This window comes from Gavialis gangeticus, unplaced genomic scaffold (genome assembly GCF_001723915.1).
Source record: "Gavialis gangeticus isolate Ggan-Ray unplaced genomic scaffold, GavGan_comp1, whole genome shotgun sequence".
Lineage (NCBI taxonomy): Eukaryota > Metazoa > Chordata > Crocodylia > Gavialidae > Gavialis > Gavialis gangeticus.
The window spans coordinates 10,848,510-10,862,185 of NW_017728993.1; the positions used below are offsets into that span (position 1 = coordinate 10,848,510).

The 13,676-nt window shown below is 43.7% G+C and overlaps 1 protein-coding gene across 1 annotated transcript in view; it reads right to left on the reverse strand.

Moving 5' to 3' along the window:
- Positions 1-13,429, reverse strand: part of HOOK1 (hook microtubule tethering protein 1) — a 57,979-nt gene extending 44,550 nt beyond the window's left edge. The window contains exons 1-4 of the mRNA XM_019501208.1: positions 13,339-13,429; positions 5,378-5,463; positions 3,839-3,911; positions 3,454-3,504 (exon numbers count right to left, since the gene is read on the reverse strand). Of these exons, the coding sequence (XP_019356753.1) occupies positions 3,454-3,504; positions 3,839-3,911; positions 5,378-5,463; positions 13,339-13,389 (261 nt within the window). The 5' untranslated portion in view covers positions 13,390-13,429. The remainder of the gene's footprint in view (positions 1-3,453; positions 3,505-3,838; positions 3,912-5,377; positions 5,464-13,338) is intronic.
- Positions 13,430-13,676: the final 247 nt, after the last annotated feature.

The following is a 13,676-nucleotide window of genomic DNA, read 5'->3' on the forward strand; positions in this document are numbered from 1 at the left end:
CCCTCAGCCAATCTGCAATCCATCTGACTGTGTAGGCATCTATGCCACAGTCGCCTAGTTTTTTAACTAGGATGGGGTGAGAGACGGTGTCAAAGGCCTTGCTGAAGTCCAGAAAGACTACATCCACCGCGATACCTGCATCCATGGCCTTTGTGACCTGATCGTAAAAGGCAATCAAGGTCGCTTCAAGTCAGTCCTGAACAAGAGAAATACAATTATTCTACCAGCTGGCCACTTGATTGATGGTAGAATATTGAGACAGCAATTATAAATTAAGGTAATGAGACTATGAAGACAGTGGAAAGCATGTAAAGGACTAGAAAATCAAAATGGCTAGAGTAATGATTTTAGCTTTGCTCACCATTAGGGACTCCATACATGGCCTTCTAAATGTCACTTGGGCTGTACCTCCCTCACTTCATATAATCCCACTTCCATCCCACCTGCCTCCTCCCTCTCAGTCCCAGACAGTCCCAGCTCTAATCAAATGAAGTCCCCATCTGCTGCCTTAACTGAGGCAGAGATGCTCATGGTTATTTTAGCTACGGCAAAGGAGGGAAGGTAGAAAGTAACTCTGTGGTGAGTGGTCCCAGTAGCTAATAACCCCAGGGGCCATTTGTGTAGCTTTAAAAGGAAGATCTTCAAAAGAGACTGGAATTGGTTAAGTGCATGGTATCTTCTGGTATCACTCTAGGTGATGTACTGGAATTGTACACTGCACTCTGTTCAAACTGCATAATAACTGGTGAACCAGACAAGCAGCTGCCAATTTCAAATTTGTGGACATAAAACCAGCAGTTCCATATAGTACTGACAGCAGTTTAAGTAGCTGCCGACAACTTGCAAGCAGCTGTTTAATTAATTGACTAATTTCCTTGCCATTTCCAGTGTGGGCAGACTCAATTTCTCAATGTAACCAAGAGTAAAAAGCTCAACATTGCCTATGAACGCTTACAGTAAACTGAGGTAAGTACACAGTCATTTTTAAAGACCCACTGTACTATAATATAAAAAGTCAATATTAGACATGGATACCACAAGCATATGCAAAAGCATACACACTACATGAATGGTGCACTAATTGCAGGAGGCTGAGATTTTCTAGAATTGCCCCACCCTTTGCCCCTTTGTATCACATGATCGTGGAACTGTTAAGCAATAACATAAAACGTTTCTCTTAGCTAAGATCTGTGGCTGCTTACAGACGTTAAAAAAACAACGACAGAAAACAGTGCTTTGATTCAAACTCCACGCACTCCTGCACCGAGCTCAACGCATTCCCAGAAGAGGCAGCACATTAGATGGACCCAGCTCACCCAACATCTGTATAGATTGGGTTCCTTAGTGGGGCTTTTTTGGCACTTTTATCTGATGGCTGATTGAATCAGCTTGAGCTAAAAACACCGAAAAGCCTTGCTGAAGCACCCAACCTATACAAATACTGCAGAACCGTGTCAAACTAATGTGCTGCTTCTTCTGGTAAAGTGTGTTTTCGAGGTTTTTTTAAATGTCTGACAGCCTGTGGTCTTCATGAATGAAAGTAAATCATCTGTTTCCCTTGTTATACTGAATTTGTAAAGTGGAAGGTAATATTACCCAGTATGGAACACAGAACAAAATATCCTATGGTAAAAGAGAGTAAAAGCTTAAACCAGAGATTAAGTTATGAGAAATACAACTTGACACTATTCTATTTCCCTGAAACTAAAGCCCAATCTCATTTGCTACCTGAAGACCTGTCATTTTCTTTTCTCAGTTCTTTAGGAAAAAGAAACAAAAGTCTGTGATACAAACTTGCTATTTTAACAAAACTTGCATCTCTGCCTATTTAGATATCCAAGCAATTTACTGAAGCTTTGCACCAACCCATGCAAATTTCTTCGAATAAATTTGCCTCTTTTCTCAGAAGTGGCACAGGAAATTTCATATTTAAGAGATTACAATGTAAAGAAAAGAGAGTTATATTTGTTAAAGATTCCTATCTGAACTTTACCCGATTCTGGCAAGGTAAAATAAGTCTTGAAAGCACCATGCAGAAAAGTAACTGCCTGATTAAATATCAAATAATGGATTATCCTTGTTTGTTTTCAAATCAGGCAAGAAAATATGGTCTGCTAAAGTCTTCTCCATCCAAATCCATGAGGCTTTCCATCAAATTAAAGGACATTTCTGTTGCTAGAAATAAGGAATAGATCCAAACACAGACTACAGAACAATTTAGGAGCCCAAGCCCAAACTTAGTTGCCATTTAGCCCTTAAGAAATCTCACTTATCTTAAAATGCTCCCTAAGCATTCAAAGATCAGCCTGCAAGCCCTCCACCTCTCTGGAGGGTCCCCAGACTTCCAGGCTACAGGATGTTGTGAGGCAAGTGCATGCTTCTCTGCTCCTGGGACATTAGGTGACAAATAATTCTAGGCTGACTGACTGAGAGGGTGCTAGCAGGTGAGCGAGCATGAGCACACATGAGCAAACATGACTCTGTAGCTCAATGGTTGTGACATTCATAGGGGGAGGAGAGAAAAAGAAGACCTGGATTGTTGTCTCTGCACCAGGAAATGTTATATAAACAAAAAGGATGTCAATGCTTACCTTTGAAGAGAAGGCTCCAGTTATGACTCTGAAATGGAGGAAGGCACTTCCCTACTGCCCTGAGTAAGATACCTAAGCTCCAGAGATACGCAGGATTTAGAGAGGTGGCCCTATCCTCAGTATTTTCTGTGGCCATCTTTATGCCTGTTTAGGCTCTAGGTTGTTCTGAGACACCTAACTCCTGCAGGTGTTGTACTGGGGATCTAGGCCCCTAACAGAATTCAAAATCTTCTTCCAAGGGTTCAGGAAGCCATCCTTAGAGTTGCAGTGCCCAAGTGCCCTTTCCAATCTAACCCTAAGAACAGCAGCACCATATACCTCCGACTGCTCCAACAGAGATCTCCCATCCAAGTACTGCAAACATTCAGCACTAGTTAACTTCTAAAGCCAGATAAAACAGGAACTTTTTCATAATGCATACTTTTATAAAACTGCAGGATCAAAAACCCACTCCTTACCCCCTTCACGAGCAATAAGCCTGTTCCTGCGTTATCACCGCCACAAGTAAAAAAATCAGGCTGTGGAGACATTACTTACAGCTGGCTGAGCATGTCTGCTGCTGAAGTCAAAATAGACTAGACAGAATAAGTCCACAGGGTGTTGACTGCAACCAAGTTTCACTTATTTGATTAAGGTGCAGCATGCTTGAGAAAGCCCCATTGCTCCACCCAGGTTTTACTCGTACTCTGAGTACTTCCAGATTAAGCGGGATTTTCTTGTACCAGCCTTGATCATGCGTTTCTCAATAAGACATTTATAACTGAAGAAAAACTAGCATTATTTTAGAGTTCACATTAGAGTTTGGTGGAAAAAAAACAAAACAATCTTTATATTTGAATAAGAACTGCTGTTTTTCCCCTACCTCATGATAGTAGTCCATAATTCCTTGTAGAACCTTCTTCAGATTACTGGCCTGGCGTATAAAGGATAATAAAGGTTATACTATTAACTGCTAACTTTTCCCAGACTTCATGAAAGAACAGTATAGAAATATCTTACTCTTCACTTAAAGTCTACACAGCAGTTGTATCTTAAAGCTATGCATAGTTAAAGTAAGGGAGGAAATACACAGGTCGCAGTAAATCTTGGTAACATACAGTTCAAATATATTTAAATTTGTTTCAGTGTGGTGGATTTTTTTTCAACCTGCCCAATGCTATGCTGGTGTGCCTATAATATCAGCTATACTGAGGAATTACATCCCAAATGACAGCAAATTAGCTTTTGCCAATTTTCATTTCTGATACCTTAATTCTCCAGTTATCACCAACATCTTCTTTAATACGGCTTAGCCATGATTGGTCAAACCAGGCAACATCTCTAAAATGAAAACAAAACACATGCCAGTTTAATATTTAGTAAATGCAGAAGTTGAATAAAACATCAAACATCCAATATTTTTTCCACTAGAAAGTCTACTATTGTATCCCAACGTTATGTATGTTCCTGGACACTGCATTTTCATTTGTGTATAGGGAATTTCTTATCCTACTGAATAAATTCGATTGAATAAAACACTAAATCCAAGTAGTAAACACATTCTACTCTTTAGGAAAAAGGAATTTTGAGCTTCAAGAACATACCTAGTGCACTGAAGACAGATATCTGAATACTTCCCTGTGCTTAGTTTTTATATGCAAGTGCTTTTTAACACCAGAGTAACACAGGCATTCCCCGGAGACAACTAGCTGCGGCACAAAGTATGCTGCCACTACTTGTCCCTGGCGAACCAAACATCCACACACGTGTGGACGCGTCCTGTGTGTTTAAACAGAAGATGCCCCCTACTAAATCTTTCTTTTAGTATCTGAGCCAGAAGAAAGGCCCCAAAAACTGAGCTGCAGCATTATCGCATTGAAATGCTAGGTTATAACAGGACTATTTAAATTGACTGCAAGATTAAAGAGAAAACATACCATACATGACTCCTGACTGCCTCTTATTTCACTGCTATAACCTTAGCAGAAGCTCAAGTTATTTTGAATATTCCCCCTCCCCCCACACCTTTTTTTAAATTAGAAAATAAACCGGCACTTCCTGATGTCAACTTTTAACACCTGACCTGTAAAAGCTCCCAACTGCTGGAAGCAAAATGGTCAAGAAGCTGGGTAATTCTAATGGGAATACTACATAGAGACATGAATTTCCACTCTAAAGAAAATGGTACAAAGCCAGAAGTCCTGATTGCTACAGAAACGTAGTCATATTAAAACTGCCCAATCTTGCCCTTTATTTGACAAGATGAACGCTGGTATTGTAAATGTAGTGCTGCTTTATGCTTCTTCATGATCTAACAAAAGTAAGCCATGAAGAAACAGAAGTGATTTTAACGTTTGTATTTTTTCAGCATAAACAAGAACAAAACATACCTGCAAGCTAGAAAGTATATACCTGCATGACTATGACTTTGTAATTCAATTTACCTTTGCTAGCCAGTTTTGAAAAAATATAACCAAACTGTATTTAGTTTTGTGTGTTACAATATCCTGAAAAGGGGAGGAGAGCAAGCGAAGGCGAATTATTCTGAAGTTCCATTCTAGCCATTTCATCAGATTTATTGACACCAGGTTAACAACACCCACAAAGTAAGAAGGGGTCCCTTTCTTAAGTTTTGAAATATCTACAATTGGAGGGAGGTTTGGGGTGGGGAAGGGGTTTGTTGTTGTTTTAAGGAAGACCTACTTCACTTCAAATATCTTGGTCTTGAGAAGAAGACAGTGAAACCTAAATAAGCACTTTGCATAATCTGAACTAAACCACTCAACTGAACTAAACCATCAACTTACATTTGATGAAGCACTTGTGCCATGGCAACACCATTAGTCAAGTCTTGGACATCTTTGCAGGGTGCAGCAGTATTAAATGTCTGCAACTAAAAAAAAGACAATCATTACAATGTCTCATTAGATAGGGCAGGGAATTTGCTGCAATGCTACTTTTTAGTACGAACCTTTAGTAAAATGTCTTTTTACTTTAAGCAGCCCAGAATATCAAAATCCATTCCATAAAACTAGATTAGCTTGTAGGCCAACCCAGTGCACTTAATACCTTTGACTTAAGAGGGCGAGTCCACAACAGCAGGCACGTAAGCTCAAATAGCAGCAGCACAAATTTGAGCCAGAGATTTGTGCCTCAGCACGTGTGTCTGAATATGCACTTTGGTGTGGGGCAAATTGTGCCACTTGGGGCAAACTGCCCAGCTCCTCCCGAATCTTCAGTTACAAGGAGCTAGAACCTGGGGCCAGCACCTGTGCTAGCCCCAGCAGTATAAAAAGCTGCCATGGCAAGCAGCTTAAGGCTACAGGCCCTCAGGAACTTCTGAGGACCAGCCAGTTGGTATCTGGGGACATTAGCCCCTTGTGCCAGCTGGACTGCTGAAGCAGTGCTAACCTAGAGTGGCCCCTGCACCCTCTACCCACTGCCACAGTCTGGCATTGGGGGCTGCTGCCTGGTTGTAACCTGCTGACACCTGCCATAGCATCCTCCCCCGTGGACCTGCGGCCCCAAGGCTGCATGCTTGCCAGACCCAGACAGACCACACGGCTGCCTGGGTTGTGGTTGGGGCACTGCAGCAGAGCAACCTGCATCTCTGGGCCAGCTGCCCATGGGCCATTGGATGGCACTGCTGTCATGTCATGACTGGTGTCCCTGCTCTGCCATCTGGGCAGGTATCGCGCAGAAAATGTGCTCCTTGCAATTGTCCATTTTGAACTGTCAAACCATGTCCTCCTAACCCCACATGGCCAGAAGGTCAGCCATTTTATCTGTCCTCCAGCTGGGTCCCCAGTTCTGACCCTGGATCCCACCACTTGCCACACCAGTAGAGATCCTGGGGTTCCCTGTTTTAAAATTGCCAATTCTCTGATTAAACCTCCCCCCATCCCAAATTCTTGCATTAAAATACCCAAAATCTGCATTCTTCCACGATTAAAATGAAATGCCACTATATAGAGAAAGATCAGTTGGGCGAAGTTTTACTGATATATTTACAATTTTAAAGCAATTTGGAAGCTTACCAGTGCCTCTATCATCATAATAAAATGAATTCTAAATATCTATAAACTTTGGCGTTTGCTTTTGGTTTTATCACAGAAAAATCAGAGCTGCCCCTGCCCACTTCACTCACCAGTATGTGGGTCACTGACCAGCATTGATATGCCACTGCCTTGCCCCTGCCCTTGCCCCTCACTCCCAACCCACAAACCCTGCCAATGCCCCTCAGTCCTAACCCACAGTCCCTGCCTGCCCCCACTCACTCCATCCCGGCAGCAGCTCTGTCCCAGCACCAAGACATGAGTCCAGCTGCAGCTGTCCCACCTGCTGCCTTGTGGCTCTGAGTAGTGCCAGCCCTTGCTGTTCTGCTCCCTGCACCTGTGCCCAGGCCCCAGCAATCCCCATGCTCAACTGGGCCTCAGGGGCTGGGCTGGGCAGGCCCCTTGCATTCCAGGCCAACCTGCCCCTGTACAGGCTGCTCTAGGGGACCAGGGGGGCTCTAAGCCCAGGATCACTGGACTGCTTCAATAGTTCCCCATAGCTATTGAATAGAATTTGTTTGTGCTAATATTTGGCTGCACACAAGAAATGCCACATTGGGGCAGACCACTGATTCATCTACCACAGTAGCCCATCTTTGACAGTGGCCAGAATAGATGCTTTAGAGTTAGGGTGGCAAAGATATGGTATGTACAGCCCTATCATCCAGATCCCGATGCTACCCAGGAGTCTCAAACAGACCCACAGGCAGCATGTGTGGGGTTTCCTGGATGGCCCTGTGCATTACATGTGGTGCCTGCTCCAGTGTGTCCCAGAGTGGACAGAGCAGGTACTTCATCCAGTGCTGTATAGGGGGTGGTCCCAGACTGGCTGCTCCAGGGAACATGGGACATGTACTGGGTCCAGTGTGCAGAAGCAAGCACCATGTGTGGCATGGTCTCAGAGTGGCCAGAGCAGCAGGTCTGGGACCATGCTGCACTCAGTGCCCACCCCAGCAGTTCCAGGTCCTATGCAAGCAGCACCTCCTCTGGTCACTCTGGGACCCCTGTTAGATCTGGCGTGCAGGGCCAGGCTGCAGGCCTGATTTGTCCCATGGACTGGCCCCACACCACTGATCCAGCCCATGAGGCCAGATGAGTTTGACAGCACTATTTTAGAGGGAGAACACTGAACTAGGTATATCTAGAGTGATCTAGCCCCTTTCCATTACCGTCCCTGCCATCTACAGTAATTGGTTTACAGATGCCAAAGAATACATATCTGACTGTCCTGTTAATAGATCTATCATCTATGAATTTGTCCAGTCCTCTTTTTGGATCTGACTATACTATCTGCCTCTACAACCTCCTATGGCAAGGAGTTCCACAAGTTAACTAGGCAATGCATATAAAATTACATGTTTCTGTGCTCTTTATGACCTCACAATTTGTATTTGCTAAGTCTGACTTTCTGTACTGTTTTGCTTCCAAACACGTTGCTGTACCTTCAACTGAACTTAAGACCACCCTACAGGATGTCCTAGTTCCACTGGACATTTTTAAATTGGACACTGCTGGTGCTGTGGTAGAAATATAAAACTTTTGTTATATAGGTCTGAGGAATCTCCATAGTACAGACTGATCCTGGACCAATGAATCCAACAGAGGTCTGCCACTGACTTTAAAGGAAGAGGGATTGACTCTTCATGACTGTAGCAGAATTATTTGCTGGAAATGAACATGAAGTCTGATAAATTGATACTAAAGAGCAAAATGTGTTGAGAAATTGCATTCCCCACTCCCACAACACAAAGGCTCACTGCAAGGGACAACGAGATGGATCTGCCAGGCCACCAACAGTACAGTAGCTCACAGACATACACAATTGCTGTGACTTACAGCATCTATGGACTGCTCTCACTATAACTGAGCTACCCCTCAGAGTAGCCCAGCATCAGGTTTAAATTTTGCCACCCATCTGTCTGAGTGGAACAAAAATTTTGCCTTAGAAACAGAGCTATCAGGCTTGCATTACACATGTTTGAAGGATGAATGCCACACCTCCTGGCATAACTCCTAGTGTTTCTTTTTCTGGGCTGTCACATGTTCCACCACCAAATGTCTGCAGTTTAAAACAGGATCATGCTCATAACTAGTTATCAGACAGACTTAGATTTCTATACTTGAAAAATAAAAAAACCACCTTTACATTTATCCCTATGATCCACACTTCAAGTTCTCCAGCTAACACAGCCAGATCAGCTCTGAAGACAGGTCTTACAGGTTTTAGCCATGCAAGTAGGTTGTGAACTGAAAGAGCTACAGGTTGGGTTGTTTTATTAGAAGTGAAAGGAAAAAAAAGGAGATGGGAGCTTTTAAAGAAAAACACCTCAAATAAACATGATTTGATCCAGGGGAAGTTACCTTTGTGACTATTAACACTGTTAAAGAGCTGAAACTAAAACTACACATAAATCACAAGCTACCATACTGGCACCAAACACTGCATGGCTTCAGGCAAGCCAGCTCCCAAACTGGACGAAGCATAGCATTGCAAGTAGGCTAATCAGCAGTAATGACTAGCCTGTTCTGTGTGATGACAACTATGACTCCAGTCTAGGAGGCAGCGCTGAAAGATCACCACAGTGTGTTTCAAAGGGCCACTACCCAGCTCACTTAGACTGTTAAGGTTTCTCCCACAGATGCAGCCATATAACACTCCACGGGGCTTCATATGTCGGAATCTACCTGCAGATATGTAGGGCAACAAATAAGAATTAAAAAATATAGCGTCCATATATTCTAAAAAGTCTCTAATTTTTAAAAAAATGGCTTGAACATGTACAGTAGCCTCATAGCACCATTATCCCAAACTTGCAAATGGGAAAGGATGAACAGTTTCTCTAGATACCGTACACCTTTCTCCTTCTCCACTTACGGAGAGCAGCACCAAGCCTGTAAAAATATAGGGGTTAAGTTTCTGTTTCATTTCAGAGTGTTTTCTAAGAAACATTACCATAATGGAATTGAAAAGAAGAGCTGTTAATGGAAAATCTACTCTTCTAGCTCTCGATCTACTCTTCTAACTCTCACTCTGGCCATGATCAGGTGTTACTGAAGTCACTGGAAGTTTTATCAGTAACCTCAGCGTCAGCAGGATTCAAGCCCCATTTTCCCTAGAAAATATGACACAACATACCTAACTTCAAGTATGAATAGTCCCACTGAGGTAACATGACTACACAGGTACCTGTTAAGTAAGTGTATGTCTGCAGGACTGAGGTCTAGTGTAAGATACCACTATTTTAATGCCAGTGCATTGGCTATTTTTATATAATACACACACACACATACCTGTACACACCCACACACACAAATAAATAAATAAATAAATAATGAGAGAGAGATAGTAATGTTTCTAATAACACATGGCCAAGTCCATACTGATGTAAATATAAAGTCCCAGATAAAAGTTTTATTTGGACAAGTGGCATTTCCAGTAAACAGCACAATGCTAAAAGGCAGGGATCAGCAACCCCTGGCCTGCAGATCAGATCTGGCCTCTTGATATGGTACTTTCGAGGCATTTGGCAGTGTGGGGCTTCAGCATCAGTCACTTTCCCCTACCTCTCAGGGAAAGGCAATAGCTGTGGCTAGGTCCTAGCACACATCCGCCTCTGACCCAAACTAAGTCAATCTGGCCCATAGCTTTAAAAAGTTGCTGAGTGCTGCTAAAGGAAATTCAAGAGTATTCATTGCTTTACCATATTAAGAATCTGTCCCCATACTATTGTAATGGGCACTGAAATGCCTAAGATGCTGTTGCAGGTATGTGACACAGCCACGTCAGGTCACAGTTGCCTCTTTGCTGCTACTGCGCATACAGTTCCACTCTGTGCATATAGTTCAAGGTCACGGAAATAAGATGATTGGCTAGAAAATGTACATGCAGATATGAACTCTTATTACAGCACATGCTTAAATTGGATATGTGAATATAACATGGCTTCATTCTCATGTATATATAATAGTCTGGCAATTTAAAGATGTCTTAAAGTAGAATAAAATTAAATTAGCATTCATTTTAAGGTCCCTTGACATAATTCAGGCTGTTTAAATGAGAATTATACTCATCATTTCTTAAGCAGGACTAATAAAAATAAATTAGTCCAAGATTCTTCATTTCAACTCTATGAATATGTCAAGAGTGCATATGCTCAGGTTGTTCACTGTCATTAGACTACAAGAAGACCTGCATTCTCAAAATCAAATGATTTTTTACTTATATATAAACAAAAGGATAAAAATACATGTACTGAAGCAAGGCTAGGAAGAGAGATCACTGGAGAAATGAAAAGATTACAAAAAAAGTGTCAGGAGAAAGGAATAAGGAGAGACAATCAGAGAAAAGGAACTATTTTTGAACACTAATCATTTAATATGGAGTATGTGCAAAACTATTAATAGAAGTGCAAAAAGCAAAGGAGAATGTTATTAAAACATTGTAAGACTTATAGGTTCTGCTGTAATGGAACTCGTACATATACATATATACACACACACACACACATATATTTTATATATATACACACACATATACATATATATTTTATACACACACACACACACACACACACACACACACACATGGATAAGCATCTAATATAGATACACACATACATATCCCAAAAGAGGGGGTGGTAAGAATGGAATTCCTCCAATTCTAGTTGCTGCTAAACTGTCTCTTATACTTATTTATTTTTTCCCTAGATCTTAAAAATACTTCTAAAGAGTTAGAAATTCCTCTTCCCTGTTCCTAAAGAGCATACACCAAATGTCTGGTATTTCTAAAAGATACTGAGTGCTACAAAGCCCCAGTATAACATGCAAGCTGCTTTATGTAATTCCAACTGCAAATCACATGTTAACTTAGTACAATTCAATCTGGTCAAAAGATTTTGCCAAGCCTACTGTGGACTGGAAAGACAAGAACACAGTTTTGCTCATGTGCTTGAAGAGGAAGAATGAAGGGAACATCCATTTTGATCGATTACGCAAACACTGGTGCATGCAGCCATGCACATCTAATACTGTGAGAGCACCTGCATTTAGACAACCTCACCAGTGCAATGTGGCAAGGGAAGAAACTAAAACTCAGATCTATTTTTTTCTCTTTGTCAATTCATCTGCACTATAAATCTTGTGTTAATTCCCTCTTTTGGTTCAATTATTAACAAAAGTCAGAGTTAGAGCCAAAGAAGTGCCAACCCGCCCCTCTGTCCAGGAGATGAACCTACACTTTCTACCTACACCGTTGTTCTTGCACTGACCTTTTGTTGTTTTCAAGAACTGTGTTCCTTCCCCACCTTCCCCCAAGCAGAGCAACAGTTGTTCCCATCAAATGAAACCTTCATTTCCAGCATGCACCTGCCTCCTTGTCGGTTCCCTTTGCCAGGCTCCGGCAGCCTCAAATATCAGCTCTGGCCTGCGAGCAGTGACAACACGGGAAAGCAGGACACAAGGGCAGCACTCCCAAGAAGCGAGATCCCTGCTGATGTATAATTCAGAGGGCTGCAGCCTTTCTGTTGCAACTGAGAAGCAGGGCAAGGACCCCACAGGCAGCTCTTGATGTCTTTCAATCTGATGTGTTAGGAGTGAAATAAACATCGGCTCCCTCCCACAGTGTTAGCGGAGATGAGCCTCCCTGGTGAGAACGGGTATTTCATGACAGCTGCCCAATATATCACACACACATGTACAAGGGCATGTAGACATGTGCATATGTATGGATGCATGTATATACGTGTGCATGTACCCGTGTGTGTATATACACCCCCCCAGACACGTGTACACAGGCATGTAGATATGCATGTAAGTATGGATGCATATATACGTGTGCATTTGAGAGTAAAAAATGTATGCATGTACCCATGTGTATACACATGTGTACATGGGCATGTAGATATGAATATATGTATATGCTTATGTATGGATGTGTGTATATGCTTGTGCATGAGTGGGTAAAGCTGTATGCATGCAACCACGTGTGTATACACACACGTGTACATGAGTATGTAGATATGTATGTATGTATGGATGCATGCATATGCGAGTGCGTGTGTGGGTAAAGATGTATGTGTATACACACATGTGTATGCAGGCATGTAGATATGTGTGTATATATGGATATGCATGTGCACGTGTGGGTCGATTATTGCACGTACTGATGTGTGTGTATACATACGTATGTAAGCAGGCACGTATTCATGCACACGCGTATGTGCGTACGTGTAGGTAATGACATACAGATAAACCCATACATGTACACACACATTTACACTGGCACATGCATATGTATGTCTTCACGTCCACACGCACGTCCACTTGAACAGGCGCAGGCCTGGGCTCAAGGTGTTTGTACGTACTCCTGCCCCCCCGCCTGCATACACACTCACGTATCACAGCTGTGCACCCTCCCCTAGGCGTGCACATACACCCCTAGGCCCACACCCAGCGCAGGGCGCGTCCCCACGCGGCCAGATACAGAAAAATGTCGGTACGCACGTGGGTGTACATGGGGGTCAGGATGCGCACGCCAACCTACGCGTACACATGCATCTACATACATGCATCTCCAGGGTGAAGTGAACGCGGCACCCACGCGTGTGCACCCCCCCACACGAGGTCGTGTCCCCGCGGGGGGGAGGGGCACTGTGATGTCACAGCGGGAGCAGGAAGCTCCCTCCCCCCGGTCGCGCGTGGGATCCCCCACTCACCCAGAGCACGAGGCTGTGGCAGAGCGGCCGCGCGTCCGGACCCGGCTCCATGGCAGCTCTTCGGCCGCAACGACGCGCGGCGACGTGACAAGCCGCCACCCCCGCCCCCGCCGCTTGACGGACGTGCCGGCCGGCCAATCAGCGGCCGGCACGGGGAGGAGGGGCCGTGCGCGCGCCTACCAGGTGTGTACCCCTCCGGCGCCCCCTGCAGGGCGCGGGCGGCAGCGCTGGCGCCGGGTGGCCTGCGGGGCGTTCCGGGGACAGAGCCACGTGCCCCGGAGCGGGCCGGGCTGGTCACGTGTTGCGCCTGTCCCACCTGTGCGGCGGGGGGGGGGGGG